The sequence below is a fragment of the Rana temporaria genome, chromosome 6 (genome assembly GCF_905171775.1).
Source record: "Rana temporaria chromosome 6, aRanTem1.1, whole genome shotgun sequence".
Lineage (NCBI taxonomy): Eukaryota > Metazoa > Chordata > Amphibia > Anura > Ranidae > Rana > Rana temporaria.
The window spans coordinates 72,600,678-72,625,934 of NC_053494.1; the positions used below are offsets into that span (position 1 = coordinate 72,600,678).

The 25,257-nt window shown below is 45.2% G+C and overlaps 1 protein-coding gene and 1 long non-coding RNA gene across 2 annotated transcripts in view; one reads left to right on the plus strand and one right to left on the minus strand.

Annotated features, from left to right (window-relative positions):
• CPPED1 (calcineurin like phosphoesterase domain containing 1) overlaps positions 1-19,133 on the plus strand; it is a 192,454-nt gene extending 173,321 nt beyond the window's left edge. The window contains exon 6 of the mRNA XM_040358462.1: positions 18,265-19,133. Within this exon, the coding sequence (XP_040214396.1) occupies positions 18,265-18,491 (227 nt within the window). The 3' untranslated portion in view covers positions 18,492-19,133. The remainder of the gene's footprint in view (positions 1-18,264) is intronic.
• On the minus strand, positions 9,857-11,143 carry LOC120944478. Its single transcript, XR_005750390.1, has 2 exons — positions 10,676-11,143; positions 9,857-10,145 (listed from the first exon to the last, which is right to left on the minus strand). It is a non-coding gene; the product is annotated as an uncharacterized LOC120944478 (long non-coding RNA).
• Positions 19,134-25,257: the final 6,124 nt, after the last annotated feature.

The following is a 25,257-nucleotide window of genomic DNA, read 5'->3' on the forward strand; positions in this document are numbered from 1 at the left end:
CGGTGCAAACAGCTGGGTCACTTCAAGCAGAATTGCCCCCTGAATGACAACACCAGGTCAAATTGGTCTCAACCTGGGTACCGCCCACCAGCCGCAGCCCATTGTGTAGACTCGGCTTGGAATCCCCAGGAGCTGGGTCAGGAAGAACCATTGGGCACCCCTTACGAAGCCCTCATGGTACAATCTGTTATTACGGACAACAGGGAACACCATTGTCAGCTGGTCATGGGCGACAGCCGTGAGCCGGAGGGGTCCTGGAGGGAGCTGGGCAGAAAGAGGCACCGCCGGCTACCCTCCAAGAAGAAGAGGTCCCGGAAGCCGTATAACAAGCTGACCTGGCAGGAGAAGAAGCGACTGGAGGAGAGAGAGTCGCAGCGGGCGTCCCAAAAGCGGGCCGAGATGTTCGCCAAGGGCCCACCGGTGGCCCCTTACACCACCACCCAGTTCCTGATGATGAAGGACCACGTGGAAAGCCTGCAGGACATGAGCAAGCAGGAGCTGATCCGTGAGTACATGGAACTGCAGGAGTGCATCAGCCGCATGGAGGAGAACAACCGCCTGAGGTCACAGCAGGCCGACCCCCCCAGGCTCCATGAACTAGAGATGGAGCTGGAGAAGCTCAAAGAGGAAAACCGGCGGCTGCGGAGGGAGCAGGGGGTGGCTGACCCTATGGGGCACTGATTCCTGTCACAGAAGCATGAATCAGACGTACAACAATAGATAAATGAAATAGGAAGGCTTTATTGAAAACCAAACAGCAAGGTAAAAGTCCAAACGGATGATCAAACAGTGCAGTGTCTTCCACCGGAGCCAGGGATCAGGAGCCAGAAGGATAGTCCGAATGAAGCCAGGGATCAGGAGCCAGAAGGGTAGTCCGTGGAAGCCGGGTCGGTAACCAAAAGCAGCAGCACAATCTCAGGAGCATGTGAATACAAGAGGACCAAGCAAGGAACTGAAGCAACAGACCTCCTATATATATATGCAAGGCATCCAGCTCCTCCCAGTGGGAAGGAGGAGCCGCAGGGTGTGGTAAGTTATAAGAAGCCCAGAAACCAACATTGCCGCCAGCACATGTCAGATGAAAGAAGCCAGCAAGAGGTAAGACCATGACAGTACCTCCCCCTCAAGGGCCCGTCCTCCATGGCGCAAAAAACGGTTTCTGGGGGAAGCGCGCGTGGAAGTCTCGGAGCAAGGCAGGAGCATGGACATCTGCGGAGGGAACCCAGGAACGCTCCTCTGGACCATAACCACGCCAGTGGACCAAAAACTGCACCCGACCACGGACCAAGCGTGAGTCCAGGATATCGCTCACCTCATACTCCTCATGATCGCCCACCTGGACCGGACGAGGCCGAGGAACCGAGGAGGTGAAGCGATTGCACACCAGTGGTTTCAACAGGGAAACGTGAAACACGTTGGAGATGCGCTCCCACCTGGCATGCGGAAGGGCATAGGCAACCGGGTTTACCCTGCGAAGCACTCGGAAGGGACCAACAAAGCGAGGAGCCAGCTTGGGAGTGGGCACTCGAAGGTTGAGGTTGCGAGTGGACAACCATACACGGTCTCCGACCTGGTAGGAAGGAGCAGGCGCCCGTCTGCGATCAGCCTGGAGTTTCTGGCGCTGCGCAGAGACCTCAAGGGACCTCTGGATCTGTATCCAAGAAGCACGTAGAGCGGAAAGGTGATCCTCCACAGCCGGAATATCTTGGGGAGAGAATGACTCCGGTAACACGGCAGGTTGGAACCCATAATTGGCCATGAAGGGAGACGTCCCAGAGGAAGAGTTCACCGCCGTGTTCCTGGCAAACTCAGCCCAAGGCAGAAGGTCAACCCAATTGTCTTGATGATCGGAGACATAGCAACGAAGGAATTGCTCCAGGGCCTGATTGGATCGTTCTGCGGCCCCATTGGACTGAGGGTGGTAGGCCGAGGAGAAGGAGAGATGAATCCCCAACTGGGAGCAAAAGGCACGCCAGAACCTGGACACAAACTGACTCCCCCGATCCGACACTATCTCCTTGGGCAAACCGTGCAACCGGAAGACCTCCTTGGCGAAAACCGTGGCCAACTCTTGTGCAGAGGGTAATTTCTTGAGAGGAACACAGTGGCACATTTTGGAAAACCGATCCACAATCATGAGAATGACCGTATGGCCTTGGGATGCAGGAAGGTCCACAATGAAGTCCATCCCAAGGTGTGACCATGGGCGCTCCCCGGTAGCGATGGGTTGCAGAAGGCCCAACGGAAGGTGCCGAGGGGATTTACTCTGGGCACAAACAGAGCATGCCGCTACATATGCGGCGATGTCAGAACGTAGAGAAGGCCACCAGAACAAACGTGAAACAGCCCAGGACAGCTGATACTTTCCAGGATGCCCCGCGGTCTTGGAGTTATGGTAGGTTCGCAACAACCGAGTGCGCAACTCCTCAGGCACAAAACATCTGCCGTTGGGTCTCCCAGAGGGAGCACCAGATTGGGCCGCCAAAATCTGCTCTCCACGGGGAGAGGTCAGGCTGGTGCCAGGATCTGATTAGGAGGTATGACCGAAGTCGGTATCGATTCCTGCCTGGACAGCTCGGAGTATTAACGTGATAAGGCATCCGCCCTGACGTTCTTGGAACCGGGTAGGTAAGAGACCACGTAATTAAAACGTGACAGGAACAGAGCCCATCTGGCCTGACGTGGTGTCAATCTCTTGGCCTCAGAAAGGTAAGTCAGATTCTTGTGGTTCGTCGGGATGAGAACCGGAACCACCGAACCCTCGAGCAAATGCCTCCACTCCTTGAGAGCCTGCACGATGGCCAACAACTCTCTGTCACCAATCTGGTAGTTGCACTCCGCGGGAGACAGTTTCCGGGAGTAAAACCCACACCCTCTGGTGTTTGACGCTGAGACAGAAGGGCGCCTACTCCCGTCTCAGACGCGTCCACCTCGAGAACAAAGGGCAACCCAGGGTTGGGATGAGACAGTATTGGAGCCGACACAAAGGCAGATTTTAGAGCCTCAAAAGCCTGGATGGCCTCGGGCGGCCAGACCTGGGAATTACTGCCCTTCCTGGTCAGATCCGTGAGAGGCTTGGCCAGCGTGGAGAAGTCCCTGATGAACTTCCGATAATAATTGGCGAAGCCCAAAAAGCGCTGCAGGGAACGAAGACCACTGGGCTGGGGCCACTGTAAGACAGCCGAAACCTTCTCAGGGTCCATGGAGAACCCCTCAGCGGAAATTATGTAACCTAAGAAGGTTACCTGGGACCGGTGAAATTCGCATTTCTCAAGCTTACCGAACAGCTTGTTCTCTCGTAACCGTTGTAACACTCGCTTGACATCCAGAATGTGGGCCTCAATGGATTCAGAATATACCAAGATGTCATCCAAATAGACCACCACACACTGCTGCAACAGGTCACGGAAAACATCGTTGATGAATTCCTGAAAGACTGCGGGCGCATTGCACAACCCAAAGGGCATAACCAAGGATTCATAATGACCGGTCCTGGTGTTGAACGCGGTCTTCCACTCGTCACCAGCCTTGATCCTTACCAGGTTATATGCCGCCTGAGGGTCGAGTTTAGTAAAGACCGTGGCCCCTTTCAGGCGATCAAACAACTCGGAAATCAAGGGTATCGGGTATGCATTCTTGATCGTGATGCGATTAAGGCCTCTATAGTCGATGCAAGGCCTCAACTCTCCTCCCCTCTTTTTCACAAAGAAAAATCCAGCCCCTGCCAGGGACGAGGATTTGCGAATGTGACCACGGGAAAGCGCCTCCTTCACGTACTCCTCCATGGCCTCATTCTCCGCAACCGGCAGTGGATAGACCCTGCCACGAGGAGGAACGGCACCAGGTTGTAACTCTATGGCACAATCGTATGGGCGGTGCGGAGGCAGGGCAACAGCGCGCACCTTATCGAATACATCCTGGTACCCCTCGTATTCAGGAGGCAACACAGAGTCCGAGGAAGTACACAACAACTTGACAGGCCCATGGATGCAACTAGCCCCACACTGTGGTGACCACGGCCGATCTCCAATCGAAAGTCGGATTATGCTTCTGGAGCCAGGGGTACCCCAAGACCACCGAGTAGTGTGGAGACGAAATGACCTGAAGGCAGGCCGACTCCCTGTGAACGGCCCCAATGGCTATCCCCACTGGAAGGGTCTCATGAGTCACGTGTGACGGCTGGAGGGGTACCAGCGGGGAAACTAGAGCCTGCAGAGGAATGGAGTTGGCGGCAGCGAACTTACTATCAATGAAAAATCCACCAGCACCAGAGTCCACCAACGCCTGGGTCGTCACCGAGCCCCCGACCCAGGAGAGAACAACGGTGATCAGTGGTTTATCAGCACGGGAAACCGGGGACGAAGAGACTCCACCCAAGATCTGCCCCCGACAGGATCTCAGGTGCGAGCGTTTCCCGGACGGTTCGGACATGCCAACCGAAAATGCCCACCGAGACCACAGTACATGCATTGGCCCTCGCGTCTCCGGAGTGCCCTCTCCCCCTCGGACAGGCGAGCAAACCCCAGCTGCATGGGTTCACCCCCAGACATGTCAACTCCAGGAGGCGTGGGAGGAGAGGGAGGCACGGGTGGGACAGCAAACGTAGGCGCCAATCTGTTAGGAGACCTCCGCAGGCTCTCCTTAAAGGAAGGTCTCTCCCTGAGTCTGGTGTCAATCAATATCAGGAAAGAAATAAGAGCCTCGAGCTCCACTGGTAGGTCCTTAGCTGCATCCTCATCCTTCAAGGCATCCGAGAGACCATGGGAGAAAGCAGCGACCAGAGCCTCATTATTCCAGCCCACCTCTGCTGCCAGGGTACGAAACTCAATGGCGTATTCGGCTACCGATCGTGAACCCTGTCTGACGGACAGCGAGCCGGTACATCGAATACCTTCCGAAGAGAAGCAACAAAACCGGAAAACTCGGCAACCACCGGATTGTTGTTCTCCCATAAAGGGCTGGCCCAGGCCAAGGCCTTGTCCGAGAGCAGCGAGATCAAGAAGCCCACCTTAGATCTCTCAGTAGGAAAGGCATGTGGCAGCAACTCGAAATAAATGCCCACTTGGTTAAGGAAACCTCGGCACTGAGTTGGCTCTCCCCCAAAGCGCTGCGGAAGGGGGGCAGAACCGGTCATACCCCGAGACACCGCAGGCGCAACAGGTGTCGGGGTAGACTCTGGCGCAACAACCGGAGCGGCAGTAGGAGCAGACCCAGGAGCGACAACCGGCCTATCGGCAATGGGAGCGAGATGAGCCGTGCGTGCAAGCAGGGTTTGCAACGCCTGAGCGAACTGACCCAGCAGGTGATCCTGCTGATCAAGTCTGGCAACCAGCATGGGCAGCGAAGGTGGCCCTGTACCGTCAGAATTCATGGCTTGGTCCTAATGTCACGGAAGCATGAATCAGACGTACAACAATAGATAAATGAAATAGGAAGGCTTTATTGAAAACCAAACAGCAAGGTAAAAGTCCAAACGGATGATCAAACAGTGCAGAGTCTTGAACCGGAGCCAGGGATCAGGAGCCAGAAGGATAGTCCGAACGAAGCCAGGAATCAGGAGCCATAAGGGTAGTCCGTGGAAGCCGGGTCGGTAACCAAAAGCAGCAGCACAATCTCAGGAGCATGTGAATACAAGAGGACCAAGCAAGGAACTGAAGCAACAGACCTCCTATATATATGCAAGGCATCCAGCTCCTCCCAGTGGGAAGGAGGAGCCGCAGGGTGTGGTAAGTTATAAGAAGCCCAGAAACCAACATGGCCGCCAGCACATGTCAGATGAAAGAAGCCAGCAAGAGGTAAGACCATGACAATTCCCCCCCGGACTCTGAGCACCAGTGCTACAGCATTTCAACAAATATAACTTTTTCTTTTTATGAATCTCCTGGGATTGTCACTTCAGAGCCATAACCTGCCCCTCCCATAGCGGGACACCTAGATGGCGGCGCACAGACCCATTCGCCGTCCTCACACTGACTTCTGGTGACTCTGCAGATTGCACAAAGACTTGGGGACTGACCGGCGTGTAATCTGACGACCCGGTGGCATACCTGAGTCAGAAGCAGTTGCCAAGGGAGGTCAGTCAAGCCAAACTGAGTTAACCTCGGACTAAAAGCTCTGAACCCGTCAACCCTACTGGACCAGGGAAGGTCCAACCGGGTTGCCGGAGCAGGGAGAAAAAGGGGGGCCATTGTGAAGGATATGCTTCAGTGTAATGCCGCGTACACACCATCACTTTCTGCGATGAAAAAAAACAACGTTTTGAAAAACGTCAATTTAATTGATCGTGTGTGGGCAAAAACGTCGTTTTATGTCTTCTAAAAAACGACCAAAAAAAATTGAAGCATGCTTCAATTTTATGTGTCGTTTTTGGCCGACGTCGCTTTCTGTGTTCTAAACATTGACCGTGTGTATGTAAAAACGTCGTTTTAAGCACGCGCATGCTCAGAAGCAAGTTAGGAGACGGCAGCGCTCATTCATGTAAAACGACTGTTCAAAATGGAATAAGCACATTCGTTAGGTCTTTTTCAGCTTATATACAAGAAAAGAAAGCGCTTCTTTAACCCCTGCTTTTAACTGCTACCCAAAAATGGACGTTTGTTGCGGCTGATCTTGTTACATAGTTATGACAAGCTTTTAAGTAGTTTCTTTCTTGTTTGATAATGTTTATGTTTGTGTTCTGTTATTTAGTTGTATCTTACATCTTCAAAATTTTAAATATATATATTGGGCAACCTTTTTTTTTTTTTTTTTTTTTTTTTTTTTCACCAATTTTATTGGAAATCTCTATTTTGTGTTGATTTGGGAGTGTGTGAAGTGGCTGCAACAACATATTTTTTTGTGGAACTCACCCACAAGCATGTTTTTTGACCTTGTTAATGTTTCCAAGAACTTTTCGGGAATGGGTCTGCCCATTCACTAATGATCTCTCAAATCTACAAAAAAGAAACATGGTCAAATTTGGCTGAAAACTTAAAAGTGCATTTATTCTGCCCAAAAATTAACAAAAAAAATGGTGACAACCCAAAAACACAACATAATAAAAACAAAGATGCCAAGGAAGGCAGCACTTTAGAGCGTGCTTGAACTTTGCTGAAAACAAGGGTCCCCGAAGCCACCAATTCAGCCTGTGAGTCAACATAAAATTCCATCAGGGGCACCATTTTATTTTTTGGGCTTTTTCTTCCCAGCAGCCTTCCCTGCAGTCTTCTCTGCAGTCTTCCCTGCAGCCTTCCCTGTAGCCCGAGTCCTTGGGGGCTGGGTTCCTGGAGGCGATGTAGTGCCAGGAGCCAGAGCAGCCTCATGAAGAGGAGGAGCAGGAGCAGGAGGAGCAGCAAGGACAGGAGGAGCAATCCGCACAATGTCGGTGTCGTCATCGAGCTGCCCCAGGGATGCCATGCTTATGGCTTTGAAGATGAGTTGTTCGCAGCGCACACGCTGGCTCTGCTCCAGATTGTGGAGCTTGGCTGCAATGAGCGCTGCGAACCCCTCAACTTCACTGGGTGGCTCTCGGATGGCCGCAGTAGCTTGGCGAAGCAGGCCCTGGGTCTCCTCCTCCATTTGGCGCAGACTCCTGACCCGTTTAGCGGGATTGCGGAATGGAGGGATCCGGGAGATGGTATCCTGCCGGCGTGCCTCCTGGGTCCCACTGGGGCCTGCCACCTCCTGGCTCCCAGTGGGTTCTGCCACCTCCTGCCTTGCAGTTGGCCCTGGCTCCTCCTGGCTCCCTGTGGGCCCTGGCTCTTCCTGGCTCACTGTGGGCCCTGGCTCTTCCTGGCTTTGGTCTGCCTGTGTATCAAAAAAAGGAACATAGTTTATTTGTGTTTGTCATTAAGCACACACAAATTGTGATGCAAATTGAATGTCAATATATATTACACACAGGGTCGCCGTCCCTAATTATGTGGCCCCTTACACACCTTCAGACATGGTCCCCCTGGAATTATGTGGGTTGTTGCAGGCCTAATTTTGGAAATAAGTGGCCTTTTCCCCCAAAAATTAAGTAGTAAATTTCGTGTCAACTAGATTGTACTCAAAAAGGGTGATTTCCATCTGGGACCCCTTGCAGGTGTATTGGGTTACCCCCCCCCTACTGGCCTCTCCGAAAATGCCACCCACTCCTTTAGAAACATTATTAATTGCCCAATTTTGGCCCCATCCTGTTTTGCCACTACTGACTATTGATCTTATCCCAAAACTTTGGAGATTCACTTAGAATTTCAAACAAAATTTAACATTATTACTAGACTTGTCATATACTAACTAAATTCATACAAAAAACACATACCATGCTCCATGGGTCACAATTGGGGTCCTCCAGGAACTCGTGCTCTTCCTCTGAGCTTGCCTGCTCTTGTCTGCAGAGAAGACTGGAGGATTGGCTGCTGGGAAGCTGGGAGCTACCTCTTGGGGGAAGGGTAGACAGGGATGCCCTGGTCTCAATGTGGTCGTCCAGGAACTGCAGCTGACTGTAGTACCACATTGTTGGTTTGTAGATGGAGTCAGCTGCAGCCCCAGACCTCATTGAGGCCAGGACTTGGACCCGTTGGGCCCTGTAGGTGCCCCTGATGGAATTCATTTTGCTCTTCACTGTGGCTTTTGTGGCGTTGGGGACCCTTGTTTTCAGAAATTCAAGCATGCTCTTTTGCTTTTTCCCTGGCATCTTTGTTTTTATTGATGGTATTTTTGGTTTGCCACAGAACAGGATGTTCCTTCCATTTTTGGATAAATTCTGTCAGGAACTCCGCATCCTTGAAGGGATCCATTCTTTCTGCACATGAAACAGAAGCCAAAACCTAATGTAATTAAAGCCACTAGCTTACTTCCCCTAACTAGCCCACAAACTCATTCCCTCTTCACTATAATAAAGTCGTAAAAAATAACTTACGTATCGTCGTTAGCAAAGATCGTGACTTCCGCCTTCTTCAACAGACTATGCACGCAGTTTACAAACACGTCCGATCCCTTTTTACACTACGCACGCGTGACGCTCCGCACGACACCCCGCCCCTGACGTTCGGTATCGTCCTTTCCACGCCCCTTCTCTGTCGTTTGGTGAGGGAGAAAAGATGGACAACATGGAGGTCTATTCCAGCTCAAGCCAGGAGGCAGGCCAGGCCCAACCACGCCGCAGATTCAGATGCAGAGCCTCCAACATGTCATTCAATGAAATGGTGGAGATGGTCCCCATATTGAGGAGGGAGGACTATGATGCCAAGCATGGCCCCTACATGCATCCAAATAAAGTGAAGGCAACAATAATGGAGAAGGTTATCCGTAGGCTCCAGCGGAAGTTTGGAAGACGCAGGAGCAGAGAGCACCTACGCAAAAGGTGGTCAGATTTAAAGAAGAGGGAACCCCACCAACTTGCCAAAATAAATAGGGTGATTCGAAGAAGAAGTAAGTTTTTTCCATGTGTATTAATTATTTGGGTGTGTTTTGTGCCATGTGTTTTTTTGCAGGTTGACCAGAATTAAATATTATGAATGTGGACGCATGATTCAGTCGTCGTAGTCGTCGTTCATTCGCTGACTTTCAATAATCCAATACCATATTAGTGCGAAATGGCATCATGCCTAGTTTGCATGTGCAAAGGGGAGTTGAAGCACTGGATCATAAAGAAAAACGTAATTGTAGGAATTGGGGGCGAATGAACGACGACTCCTAGGACCAAACAAAAGGGGGAGTATAGCCTCATATAAAAACACATAATATAGATAGAAATGTACCATCATCCCAGTTGTAGTAGAGAAAAGGGGAGAGTGGGAACAAGGGAATAGTAGCTGAAGCTAAACCCAACATTGCCCACTCAATTGGTTTTGAGGGGACTATCTCGGTACTCATAAAAATACAATAAACATAAATGTAAAAGATTTATTGAAATATAAAAATGCAAAACAACACAATTGTACAAATCCATGATTGGTCAAGGTCGACTAGTTTCGTGGGGATGCCGCTTCGTCAGGACAGCCAATCTATACAATGAATAGTACAGTAAAAAAACATGTAATAAACATCAGCAAGAAAAGTACAAATCAACATAATAAATAATATAGGCTTACCCAATGGGTCAATTGTAAATGCACGGAACCGAACGGTTCAGGGGGGTTCCCCCCGCGGCGAACAGGGGGATAATAAATCGTGGAATTCTAGAGGTGAAGAAGAATGTATATGTATAGTCATGCCAATAAGGCTATACATGTAAGACCCCAGAGCATCATATCCTGGCAAGGTAGGGAAAAGGAAGAGAAGAAGGGAAGGGGGGAGGGGGAAAAAAAGAGGAAACAAGAGTGGGGAGGGGGGGGGGGGGGAAACAGAGAAAGAATTAGAGGGAAAGAGAGGAAAAAGGAAGGGGGATAATGGGTGAGAAGAAGGACAGGGACGCAGGGAAGGGTAAGGAGGGAACACTAAAATGGAGGGGGGGGGAAGGAAGGGAAAGGGGGGGGAAGGGGTACAGGGAAGAGACGGGAAGGGGAGAGGAAAAGGGGGGGGAAAGAAGGGGAAAAAAGAAAGGGGAGGGTAAGGAGGAAAAAAGGGGGGTGTGAGAGGGGGGAGGAAAGAAAGGTGGATTGGGAAGAGGGGGGAAGAAGGAGGGAAGAAAAGGGTGAAGAGAGAGGGGGGGGGGGAAGGGGGGAAAAAACAACCCAGGGGTGGTGACAGGGGGGGTTGACAAGCTTACCACGGTATGAGCCGTGAGGATTAACCCGGCCATGGTAGGATGGATTGCTGGTGGACTGCAGGAAGAGGCAGGACAAGAACGGCAAGCTGATACAAGCAATAGGGGATTTACAGGGTACATGGATAAAAAATCCAATGATGCTGGTAAAACCAGCATCGTGTCATCCAGCGGAGGTATCCGTGTAGGTGACGGTTGCAAGGTAATGCATAAGCTGGGGAGATAGCTGGGACCCATAGGGATCCCTAAGTGCTGCCGAGGACGTCCTGGACCATCAGAGCCCTGCAGTCGAACCGCCAGTGGACCGGTCCACGCTGCTGATCTAATGGCCAGCCGGCCATTAAATAAGCTATCCCAGCCTGGAGACGCCAGGGACGCCCATGGAGAGCCGCGTCATGACGTCACCAGGTCAGTCACCCCGCACAACGCAAGTGCGCGGGCAGCGCTGCTGTGTGAGTGTGATCCGCCAGAGCCAAGGGGTGGGGAGCCCCGAGCCAGGGAGGATCAAGTGGGGGTAAGCCATGAACGGCCCCCCCACCAGGGGAGACACCTGTCCACCGCGGATGGGAGATTCGGCCGCCGGGGCCGTACCAATTGACCCACAGGGTAACAAGATAGAAGGACATGGGAATTGGAATAAAATAAATTAATAGAAAGTAAAAATAATAATCAGTAGGGGTGTAAACCCACTGGAATTAATTGCTAATAAAGGTGAACTACAACACTGTCACCTCACTTGCGGCTGCAGCATACTCAGGTGAGGAGAAGGGAAGCCCACAAGACAAGGGCAGGATTGAAACCCTGTGGTGGGCACATACCAGTGATCATGGGTAAGGAAAAATAAAAAGTGGAGAATAATAAATGTGAAAGTGTGTGAAGCTAGGAGAACTAAGAAATTAAGGCATCGGGGGGCCTCCAATATGGCGTGCCCTATAGCCCTAAACCCAAGCTCAAGACAATTAATGAAAGTGAAAGAGAGGAAAAAGAGAGAGAGAAGGGCTGCAAAAATTATTGCAGCCAAGAGGTGAAAAAGTGAGAGAATTATTCGACACAAACATGAAAGTTGTGACATTTTTTGGGCTTAAAGGTGTCTTCAATTCTGGTATTGATGTAAATGTGTTTCTGCTTATTTTTGCACAAACTTAAATACCTTGAGATACCGAAAAAGGAGCGTTTGCTCATCATTTTTTTATTGAACATGTGTACTCAGTAGCACAATTGTTTGTCACAATCACAACCTATGTTGGTTGACACACAGGGGTGAGCAGATCCAGGGGATACTTGGTTAGCTAACATATAGAAAAATACACCAATTGTACCCAGATTTTAAATTACTTTGTGAATGGATTAAATACTGGTTTATCTTCTTTGAACGTTTTTTTTAAAAACAACAATATTGCCCTCTTTTATTTTCTTTAAAATATTTTTGGGTCCTTTCAGGCCGCTCTAATGTTTTAACCTCCTGTTTTCCCTTTCTTCAATCTTGTAGGGCACAATGAAGCCGCAAGGCAGGAGGCACAAGCCAACCAAGCCACACCCCCGAGGGATGTAGATGAAGATGAAGGGGAACCTGCCACAACATCCGGTAAAGTAACATATACCACATTTTCAGGGAATATAGATATAGGCATACAATCTTTTAACACATGTTTTGGTTCCACATTTCAGGAGGAAATCGGGCTGGTCCGGGACTGAACACGTATAGTGCCCAGCTCCTCATCGCCGAGGTTCTGACATGCAGGGCCTGCCGGGAAATTCGCCACAAAGCGAAGACGCTGGAACGTCAGCTCAAAAATTGTATTAATGTTTTGGGGAGGGTTTAATTGTTTTTGGTCCTTTTATTTTGTTTGTGAAAAAGGCTTTTAGATGTTAAAAGAAAACAATTCTATTTTGTACTAATTAAAAAAAAGAAAAAAACAATATAAAAAAGATTCTATTTTGTAATAATTAAAAAAAGACAAAAAAATAATAAAAAGATTCTATTTTGTACTAATTAAAAAAAAATATATATAAAAAAGATTATATTTTGTACTAATTAAAAAAAGAAAAAAAAATAATAAAAAGATTATATTTTGTACTAATTAAAAAAAATAAAAAAATTTGTAAGCCAAAAAATGTGTGTGTAGTTATTGGTATCAATGCTGACTCATTAAATTACTCAGGCATATTTGTAGAGTTATTAAGATTTACACTCATGGGAATTTAGGACATCCCAAACACATGGCTGGATGAGAACCTAGGAAAAAGAAACAATACACAAAAAAAAAAAAAAGATACAAAATAAATTTACACTGTTTAATCAAGAAAAAATTATATTTTATTATTTAATGAAGATCGGGCATTGCAATGGCCCCCCTCCCCATAAAATAGTCCACATAGGATTGACGGACTGCACGTGCGGTTTGGGGGGCCAAGCCTCTATGGCTAGCCTCACGTCCCGGCTCCGGAGCCACAACATCTGCCTCATCAGGCAATACCGTGAGGTAATTGTGGGAATGTCTTTTTAAAAAATTGTGGAGAATGCAACAACATAAAATAACGTGATTCCACTTGTATTCCGCAAGGTTGATTGCTGTTAAAAACAATCGGAATCGGCTGGCCATGATTCCAAAGGCATTCTCTACCACACGTCTTGCTCTGGCCAGCCGATAATTATAAACCCTCCTCTCATGGGTGAGGGTGCGTAGGGGAAATGGCCTCATGAGGTGGGGACCCAAAGCAAAAGCCTCATCTGCAACAAACACGAAGGGCAGACCCTCTTCGTTCTCCTCCGCAGGTGGCAAGGCAAGGTCCTCCGACTGAAGCCGTTGGGCGAACTCCGTCTCCGCAAAGACACCGCCGTCCGACATCCGGCCATTTTTCCCAACATCCACATACATAAACTCAGTTGGCAGAGACCACCGCCATCAAAACAACGCTGTGGAACCCCTTGTAGTTGTAGAAATGGGATCCACTATGGGGTGGGGGCACAATGCGGATGTGCTTGCCATCAATGGCTCCTCCGCAGTTCGGAAAGTTCCAACGCTGGGAAAAGTCCGCTGCCACAGTCTGCCATTCCTGTGGCGTGGTGGGGAACTGGATAGAAAGATAAGAAAAAATCCATTCAAACAAACATTGTGAACAGAATATATCTACAATTTCAAGGGATCCCCCCAAAAAATGAAAAAAAAAAGGTTAAGATTAAAAAATAACATGTGAACACTAAGCATATTAATCACCCCCTCTGATGTTCAAAAACTAGAATTAGGGGGATGAGTTTGTCACCTGAGAAACCACCCCCAAAAAAAAGAACCAAAAAATAATAAAACTAAATATTAGTATGTAGTCAAACAATCTGGGGGGGTACCTGAAGTACAGAATGGCCTCTGAAGAACGACCTGCTAAACAGCACCGTGCACACAAAACGTAATGCCAAAACAAATACGTCCTTAGTACAAGCACTGCATCACAGATCCGACGACAAATACACAAACTGTACGACAGAAAACGAAATTTAAAGCACAAACACTGAAAATCACGAATCGTCTCTCACCAAACTTTTACTAACACGCAGCAACACAATATCAGCAAAAGAGGCCGTCTTCCGCATGGAAACGACCCTTTATAGTGACGTTGTGCGTGATTGACGGAACTGCGCTTTGCTAGAGCGTTGTGAAAAAGTGATGGTGTGTATGCTACGTCGTTGTTCAAATTGAAGTTTGAAAAATGTCGTTTTTTTCCATCACATAAACCGTCGCATTTTTTCATCGCAGAAAGTGATGGTGTGTACGCGGCAATAATTCTCCCTGCCAGTTTAATGCTGTGTGTGTGTGTTAGAGGGAAGGTGATTTCAGGTGGGACTCAACTGCTAACAGGCTGTTGAGATGTTAATGACCCTTCTTCAGCCAGCTCCCTAGTTCAAAGGGGAATTGATCTATTGTGTGTGTGAAGGAGACCTGCGTTTACTGTTTACCGTGATTAGAAGTGGCTCATGTTAATTATTCTAATTGCTTCATTGTGGTAATTATCTCTTCTATATGCGGGGCCAGGCTGTCTAGATAATGTATTCTGTTACAACTAGTAATTACCTTCACTGATGTCATTATCTAAATAAATGTTTTCAGGGTCGACTCTGAAGTGTCTGCCTATCATCTGTATGGAAGCCCCCAGTGTGAGGGGGCAGAGATTGTCATTGTAACAGTTTTGTAAATTACATATAAGCTGTGTGTTGTACCATTAAAGTCTGTCTTGTTCCAGCAGTAAGCTCTGACTCATGTGTGGCTTATTGGGCGATCCCAGGAATATTCCTCCTCATGGAATATTGGGTGATTTTCTTTATGGGAAGAAGGGAATCTTTGACTGGGATATCATTCTAATACCGTCACAGCGCTGCGGGCTCTGTCTCCCTCCATCAGCTCGGCAGTTAGTACAGCTTTGGATTTGTTGCTGGCTACCTTACCCCTGGCTTCTAGCAGTTCCTTTAATGTCTGTCGATTTAGCGTGGAATAATCCGTCTCCATTTACATCGGTAGTTCACATTGCACAAATTGCGCTTATTGGCTGTAAGGTTGGATCCCGTCGCTTGCCACCAATTGTAGCGGAGTACAATATTAAAATCCACGATCTCCGCTGGTAACCAGGGTAAATCCACAGTCAGCGCTGAAAAGTAAGGCAATGTCCCAAATCCCCCCCAGTAACCGGACGAAACACAGCTCTGGGAGTCAACTGACTTTTTATTCACAGGCTTTCATATTTATATAATTCCCCATGCAAGGGGTTTCCAACAGCCAAACAGATTTATCAGGGGTAATACAGTGAGGACCACATGGGGAACTTAACATTTTGGATAATTCTCCCATCAGGCATTGCTGCATGAGGGAAAAGTCGGTTGATAGCTGGGGTCTGGGGTTATGTGTTGTGGGAGTTCGGTTTAAAACTGCCGAACACCGATTGGGCAACATAAAACAAAGTACTTGAATGCTAGTGGCTTACGGCTACCAGCATACAAATTACTATGCCCACATAAGACCCAGCAGAATACATAGCATATAATACAGACAACCGTATGACATGTAACGTCCAGCGTTCTAGAAGTGGCTAGGTTTGCCACAAAAGGTAAGTGAACCAACAATGCACTAGCTTAAAGGAACCTATTTAGAAAATAAAAAACAAGCCCACAGTTACAATGGAGGCGCCGCGGAGAAGGGGGGGAGAGGAGCGAAGCGGCGCTGGACCGTGGAACAGGTAAGTATGTTTATTAAAAGCCAGCAGCTACACTTTTTGTAGCTGCTGACTTTTAATAAACATAAAAAATGTCTGGAACTCCCCTTTAACCACTCAAGACCCAGACCATTATGCAGGTAAAGGACCTGGCCGTTTTTGCGATTCAGCACTGTGTCGCTTTAACTGACAATTGCGCGGTCGTGCGACGTGGTTCCAAAACAAAATTGGCGTCCTTTTTTTCTCACAAATGGAGCTTTGTTTTGGTGGTATTTGATCACCTCTGCAGTTTTTATTTTTTGCCCTATAAGCAAAAATATAGCGACAATTTAGAAAAAAAATTAATATCGACTATTGACCTGAAAGGCAGCCAAAGTATCGGTATCGGTCAACCCCCTAATTTAGGCTACTTTCACAATGAGGCAGTTTTCAGGCACTTTAGCACTAAACATAGTGTCTGAAAGTGCCTGAATACTGCCTCTCATGCCTCCCCAGTGTGAAAGCCTGAGTGCTTTCACACTGGGACCGTGCTCTTGTGGGATGGGAAAAAAAGTCCTGCAAGCAGCATCTTTGGGATCGTTTGGGAGAGCTGTATACCATGCCTCTACACCCCCCCTGCCCATTGTAATGAAAAGTGCTTTAGAAGCCCGGCTTTTAACCCCTTCTTGTGGGGTTAAAAGTGCCCCGCTAACCACCGAAAAGCACTGCTTAATCATCAGTAAAGCACCGCTTAAACTAGCGGCACTTTACCACTAACACACCCGCCACCCCAGTGTGAAATTAGCCCTAAACTCTCTTAATAATCCATGGGACAGGTTTTGACTAAGTAGGAAGAATCCTCTGAAACACGTTACCCCCTTTCCGCTCCTTCATGCAGAACACCCAACACGGGTGGAATCTTTTGACAGCTGTAAAACTTAGGCTGTGTGTACTGGTGGGGAGAGACCCACATCAGGCCGATCCACACTGACAGCTTTACGATGCACAAGCCCCTAGACCAGTGATGGCGAACCTTGGCACCCCTGATGTTTTGGAACTACATTTCCCATGATGCTCATGCACTCTGCAGTGTAGTTGAGCATCATAGGAAATGTAGTTCCAAAACATCTGGGGTGCCAAGGTTCACCATCACTGCCCTAGACTGCTGATACACGCTGACAGCCCTGCGGTACCTATCCAGGTTTTATGCTCAATGCCAAGAATCTCAGATGTAAGTGTACTATTTTTTCATGTTGAATAAATTGTTACTATTTTATTGACAAGGTTTTTGCGCTGCAATTTATATTTAGTTTGGGCTCCTGTGATCTACCTGGATGTGTTTTTTTTTTCAGCTGCAGGACCACCGGTACATGAAATTGATTTGTAATCCATTGTTCCTATTCCTTTGACTGTTTCCAGAAAAGCTGGACTTTATAGTCCTCCATGCTAAGCATGGACAGATGCACCAGATTTAGCATTTTCCAATTTTATTAAATTAACTACTGCATGTGTTTTTTTTTTTTCTTAGGCTTTTTAAATAGGAGCGTAAATCTTTCCACCTTTTCCCAAAGAGACTTGGTACTCCATCCCTATTTGTATTTCAAATTGAAGATATTCTTTCCTTTCTCCATTTGAATGCTCTTAAAGGGCTGTTTTTTTTTTCAGATCTTTTTTTCAATGCATTTAAGGGTTAAAGGTATTCTGCTTCAACTCCTATCTGTTCACTGGTTGATCTTTGGTTGAGACCTACTTTGTATAATATTCTTTCCCTTTACAGACATTCTTGTTTTCTGTTGACCGCTTTTGCTGTTGGTTTTTACCCACCTGGTGTCTCTTTATGGTGGTTGCCCTTCATTTTTTTAAGGTCCAGTATCCTTTCAGATAAGTCTCCTACCTGTCCTTTTCTGGAACATCAGATTAATTATTGATGCCTTTCCTTATGGAACCAATCCCCACATTTCTCCTAAATTTTTTACAGAATAATTATACCTTTGAATACTTTTCTATTAAGATTTCCACATCCATTGGATCTCTCAATGGCTTTTTTATACCCTTCAGTTAGACTGCTTTGGACATCCCACATATTTATGATTTCCTATATCCATATGTCCAGATACAGAAAATAAGATTTATGTAAATAGCGTAAAATCCTTCTCTGGGAATCCATCGGGTGTAATTGGACCATTGTACTTCTGCCAAAAAAAATAAGTCATGAAAGTTAGGGGTGGGGTATAGTGAGCAGGCCAGGTTTTTCTGTTTGCCAGTATCCAGCTGTTGAGGACAGATGCACAAAACCCCACATGTATCATTTTTATCCCTACGTGCTTCAATAGACTCAAAGGTAAATGCATATACAGTAGTAAACAATATTACAAATGTTGGATTTCACTAATCTGTTATTCTTTCTTTTATAGGAGTCAAGGCTGTTTTCTCAGGACATTATCATCGTAATGCTGGTGGAACCTATAAAGATCTGGATATGGTAGTGACATCAGCCATTGGCTGCCAGCTTGGAGAAGATGAACATGGTGTGCGTGTGGTAGTTGTCACAGAAAATCAAATTGTCCACAGATATTACAGCCTAGATAAACTCAAAAATCATGGGCTTGATCAAGATATTATGAACTTAATTAAGTATTAAAAAGGAGAATGTAATGCTTTATATACAAAGTGGTTTCCAATTATTTTATATTTGAAATCATAATAGGAAATTATTTTAGGAAATTTTATTATAATGGGCGTTCTAAAATCTTTGATACCATTTTAGATTTTCAGCTTAGATTTTTTTTGTTGAAATAGAAGTAGGAGAGTAGGGTATACCTTTTTGTGTGACCAACCTAAAATATTTTGCAAGCTTTTGCAAATACTTAGTTCCCTTCTTCGGTCATGGTTTCATACATGTAACTGAAAAATCATACAAATATATACACCTTATACACACCTGTACAGTAGACAACAAAGAACACAAAACCAACAGAAAAAACTAATTTGTAGTAACATAGCAATGAAATAGAGATCCATTTACCCTACGTGATCAGTAAAACATTATTATTGTAACAGTTGTGATGGCCAGCTGCACTTTCTACTACCTTTTTTGCAAACTCAAAAAAAATATATGCACATTGAAATCTTGTTGACTCCCTTTTGGTCTGTTAAACATACAACTAAAACCTTTCATTATTTTGGTTTCATTTTCCATCCAGTATGACATGGCATGCAATGTTTACTTTATTTTCACTTCAAGTTATATTGATAACCAATAAAATGATGATCTTAGAAATAAGCAATGTATGTTACCTATGATTTTTTTTCTCTTCAGAATCCCTTATATCTTTAAGTTTTTCGATATGAACTGAATCCTAACGTTTTTTTTGTTCTATCATTTTTTTCATTAACGTGAATTTGCATAATACAAAACAGGGTACAAGATAGTACCAAAAAGTACAAATTTAGTAACAGTCAAAAGGCTTACAATTGGACAGGTTCAAATATGCAAACAGCAATCAAAGTCCGCCTTCATTGATAACCGGATATATAATTGAAAAAACAAAGCAAACCGAAATAAAAATAAAATTGCAAAAAAAGGAGAGTAAAGAACAAAATAAAAAGTTGTGTAATTAAAGGTGTAGACAACAGTGTGAATGTCTGACCAATAAGTGTGGGAGAAAAGGGTAGTAGGAGATATGAAGTATTTGATATCAGAGTAACTTTATGCAAAGGAAATAACCATCATTGTGCTTTAATCCAATCTTTCCATATTTTCCATTGTGAGTCACATTTATTTCTGTTACCACATTTGGTAACTAGGAATGATTCATGCTTCCTAACTTTTGAATGCAGTAGTGTGTGGAATTGCAGTATATACTTTGGCACCAATGCTAAATTATGAACAAATGTTTTACTCAACAAATAGCATTTGCATAAAGCAACTAGGGTGTGGAAAATAATCGTTGAATCGATGCAGCCTTGCACAATTCGGCATCGATTCGGAGAACGGGCCACATCTATTGCATGGATGATGTTTTCTTTCCGGCTCCGCCTGCCTCTCCCGGGACAGCCCTGCCTGTGCATTTTAAAGTCAAAACTATTAACTGTCAGGCCCTCAGGGTGGATTTGATTTAAATCCTGGTTTAAATTAACTCGATTTAAATCATAATTTTTCAAGAGCAACTGTCATCTCTGTCCCACAGCAGCTCCTACTCTGAGCCGCTGTTGACTCACTGACAGTCCCATTCACTTTAATTGCTTGGCTGGTGATGTGGCAGTGACACAACAAGGTGGGGCACGTGGCAGCAGCAGTGGATGAGTGGATGCCCCCTAACAGGTGCTGCCATAATGGATCTGAAATGACAGGTGCTCTTTAAATGTAAAGACGTATTCTTGCTGGTAGTTAGAATCTTTAATATTTGCAAACAAAATGAAGGTTTTCTATTTAGAATAATAAGCTGTCAGGTTAGTTTTTACTAACAATAGTTATTTTCAGCAATATCAGAACCGATTCAATCATAAAGTTTGAAGTGTACATTCATTTGCAAAACAATGGGATAAAGTAATATTCCTGAACTTTGGTTTATCACATGGTTACTGTGACATTGTGTAAATGCATCAGTGCAGTACATGTTACATCAGCTTGCAGAGCTTGGATTCATTGAATGAGTTTACTAAAAATGTTAATATTGCAGAATAGACAGCCTCATGCTACATAACAAGTAAGCTCCATTTCATGCTGAATAAACTAAATAATTAATGTATCTTCAATAGAAAACTATATTTTAGATAGATTTTTATTCCAAAAACATTTTATTAAAATGTATTAAAAAATCTAAAATATTTATATCCGAATGACGGCCACAACGCGGACCCAAAATGCCGGGAGGACGTCAATAGACATCCTCCCCTTTGTGCGCTGTGATCACCCGAGTCACTGAGACTCGGGTGATCACAGGTCCGGTCCCGGCCAATGACAGCTGATCACGTGATGTAAACAAAAGCCGGTAATCTGTTTTTCTCCTTACGCTGACAGAGGAGAAAAAAAGCCGATCACCGGCTTATGTGTAAGGGACATCGGTCCCGAAGAGGAAGGAGGCACATCCCCCTCATCAATGCAGTCAATACCCCCTGCCTGTACCACCTGCCATTGCCACTTGCAAGTGCCCACCAGTGCCACCTATCAATGCCCACAAGTGCCGCCTATCAATGCCCACCAGTGGTGCCAATCAGTGCCACCTAGCAGTGCTGCCTATCAGAGTAACTTACTAGTGCCGATCAGTGCCCATTACTGCAACCCATCAGTGCCCATCACTGGCAGCTATCAGTGTCACCTATCAATGCCACCTATTAGTGCCACTTCTCAGTGCCACCCATCAATGCCTTTGAGTGTCAAATACCACCAAAAGAAATCTATTTGTGGGAAAAAAATTATAGCAATTTAATTTGGGTACAGTGTTGTATGACCGCACAATTGTCATTCAAAGTGCATCAGCGCTGAAAGCTGAAAATTGGCCTGGGCAGGAGGGGGGTTTAAGTGCCAAGTAAGTGGTTAAATAAAAAATATATATATGAGGTAGAGGAATCAGTTTACATTAACCCTTGGTAGGAAGGAATGCATGAAATAGAGGGACTGGCAGCGATTATTTTTAACTTTAGAGAGTGTATGGACAGGGCTGTAATGTAAATGATGGGCTGTGTATAGAGGAGGATGATGGAATTGGTGCTCAAATATCAAAGTATCGACATCACAATAAATTTTAATTATTAAAATATCATAAAAATATTGCACAGACTACACAATAGAAACAATTCATTAAAAACATGTATGTTCAATACAGGTATACTGGACTGTATGGGTCGCTGGTATTCCCAGATTAAAGTATACTGGTGGTCAGATATGATGTCACTTCCCTATATATTTCGCCAACTTGGCTTCCTCAGGGGGATACACTGTGACCACTAATTTTTACCAGCCAGCTCTTTTAAAAAATCAAAAACAACATGTTTATTAAATAATACATATACAATAACATATAATGTAATTTTACATATAAACATGAACGTGTGCCGCCAAGTTGCCCCAGGGGGAAACCCACCTTTACACATCCAGAACTGGAGTAAATCAACATGTGGAGTATGAAATAAAGTTCCAAAATTACGGAATTGTGCAAGAGGCAATGCTTGGCCGTAGGAGGTAATAAAAGGACTTAGCTGTGAGGAACAAAGAGCCTAATGAATGCCATGTTCCAAAAATCATAAGAAACATAATAAATAATAAATAGAATTATATATAAAAAGATTCAAAATAAGACTTACTCTGTTAGGTAATTAAGGATACTTGCGGGGGCGGCCGGTTAATTTGCAGACATATATGGCCAAAAATTATCAAAGAGTGTATGATCTGACAAGTCAGCAGACCGTAAAAAGTAAAAAGAGGAAAATGAAAAAAAAGGGGGGTATAAAGTATAAGATGATCCATGCTGGGCATCCAAGTAATAATACAGGACAAAGGTGCTCAATAATAAATATATATATATACACACACAACAATAGTTGCTATAAAAGATAAATGTATCAAACAGAGGAAGGCCCAGCATAGCACATCATAGCATGAAAATGGTATAGAGTCATCAAGACCAAAGATGAAAGAGTAAAAAAAGAGAGCAAGGAATTTACAGGAATTCGACAAGGATTTGCCAAGAAAATAGAGTATGAACTTCCATTTTATACCTGTGTAGCAAACACAAAGAATGAGGTCACCCCCCGTGTTCCAGTGCGATGGAACTGACTGTGTGCTGGCGTTTTAAACCCCCTGCTCGCCCAGGCGTCTGACGTCACCGGGCGAGCGCGGACACAAAGGGGTGCCCGTGCGCATGCGCCAGGGGATGAAGCACCTAACAGCCTACAATCCCCATACTCTCCCTTGCGGCAGCACGAACGTCGTAATGACGTTAATGAGAGACAGCTAAAGTGGATGTCGCTCATGGCCTGACGATGTAAGGGGCAGAGATGGAGAAGGCGCAGTGTGGTCTAATAGGACCACAGGAGGACGGGGAGGGAGGGTGGAAGGGCGAACCAAGGATGGAGAACTGGCTTCAGCATGCACCGATCGGGCTTTAGTATATAAAGCCCTTGGGTGTCCATACGGCAGATCACTATGCCCCTAGTGAAAAACAGCTACTCCAAAATATATGGATAGACAAGGAAGGAAAAAAACGGCCTTGTCATTGTTTCAACAATCTGGCTGAAAATAACATCTTTCCTGCATTACAAGTGGGTAAAAAACACACCCCCAAAGTGTGCAGAGAATAATGAAACAAAGGGCCGTCTCCTAGATGGGAAAAAAAAAAAGGGGGACAACAGGGCAGCACACAGCTCATTATTCAAAACCACATAATATACATACAATGCATGATTTAAATTAATAGCAATTTTAATTTTATATAAGAATTATTGCATTACATTTGTCTCAATACATATATAATTAAATAACAAACCATGAAGCTAAATAAATATAAATCAAGTAACCCCAAAAGGGAAAAGGGGGTGGGGTAAGTAGGAAGGGGAAAGGGGGGAACTGGGGGAGGGAAGGAAGGGAAAGGGGTGATGGGGAACATAAAGAAGGAGGGGAGAGGAAAAAGCCAGCAGAAAAAGACCTTAAAGTGGACAAGTTCCACAGTTCCAAGGTATATGGTTCAAGGATTAGAAAAATATTAGAACATTTTGAATTCTGAAGCATCAATTAATAGAAGTACAAAGTAATTAACAATAATAGTTTATTTGCTTAAAGAAAGGATTTGAAACTAATATGAGGCCTAGGTAACGAGTGGCATTCAATTGGTGAATCCATTTGGTTTCGAATTGCAGGAGTGTGCGATCAATGCCGCCACCTCTTGCATGTATAGGTACATGCTCAAGGGCTGTAAAATGGATCGTTCCTGCTTCAAAATCATGTTCACAACCCACATGACCACTAATCATGGTCATGAGTCGCTTGTGGATTGGACCAACATGGTCCTTGATACGTTTGAAAAAGGGCCTTTTAGTTTTTTATGTAAAAACTGCCACAAAGACATTTGGCTAAATAGACAACCCCAATTGTCTGACAAGATACTCTATTATGAATAGAGTGTGTAAGGTCATTGGGGAGAAGAACAGTTAGACCATTTAATATAAACTGACAGATGTCACATTTATTGCATGAAAAAGTACCTGTTTGTGACACACGCTTACTGCCCGGGGATCATAGTGGCTATGACCAGGGCTTTTTTTCAGGGGGAACTCAGTTCCACCACCTTTGGCTCAGACCCTTTGGTGCATGCTCACCACAATCACTTGTAAACACAGAAATCTGGTTTCTGTGTTTACAAGTGACAGCTCTGCACTCTGTGTGTAACCCCCCCCTAAACTCTGCACTCTGTATGTAATGCAATCCTGGTATTTAATGCCCCTTTAAGACCCTTCTAGTGTTTGTGAAATCTGAACGGTGTCGTGGTTGAGTTCCTGCACCTATTTTCTGAGAAAAAAAGCTCTGGCTATGACCCAACCTATCACTCAGGGAGGAGCGCGTCGGTATGTAATATCAGGATGTTCTTTTATATATTTAATGGCAGAACTATATGCTAGTAACAAAGGACAAAATTGGTTCAAGATATTTCTAAAATGCGTATGATGTTTTGAATATTGCGTAATTATTCGAATAGGTTGTAGAGTAGTTTTTGTTTTGGTGGAACATGGATCATGTTGGGAGGCCCTATTGTAGGTTTGTTTCAAAATTCTATGGCTATAACCTCTTACTTTCAATCGATGAGAGATTTTTTGCAGCTTTTTCATAGTCCTCATTATGAGCCCAGTTTCTTTTTAATCTCACATACTGGCTGTATGGAATACTTTTAATGAGAGATTGAGGATGTCCGCTAGATGCATGAAAGATTGTGTTACCAGAAGATGGTTTACAATTATAAAGATGAGTATAAAAGACCATCCTTATCAATGGAAATTTTGAGGTCAAGGAAATTGATAACATTGTTGGCTACATTCCATAGTGAATTTTAAGTTGTAGGTATTTACAGCTAGGATAGTCATGAATTGGGTCTGTTCGGCCCTGCTGCCGGACCATAATAGTAGCACATCGTCAATGTACCTGTACCTTGATAAGACGTGGGACAGGTACATCGATATGTCATCACGTGAAAAAAGTTACTTCTCCGATCCCCCCAGGTACAGGTTGGCATACAATGGGGCACACTTTGCCCCCATCGCAACCCTCTGCACCTGGAGGTAGTGGGAGAGTCCAAAAAGAAACATTACGTGTCAAAATTAAATTTAAGAGTTCCAAAATAAACATATTGGGCCAGATCCACAAAGAAGTTACGCTGGCGTATCTATTGATACGCCGCGTAACTTATAGTTTGCTC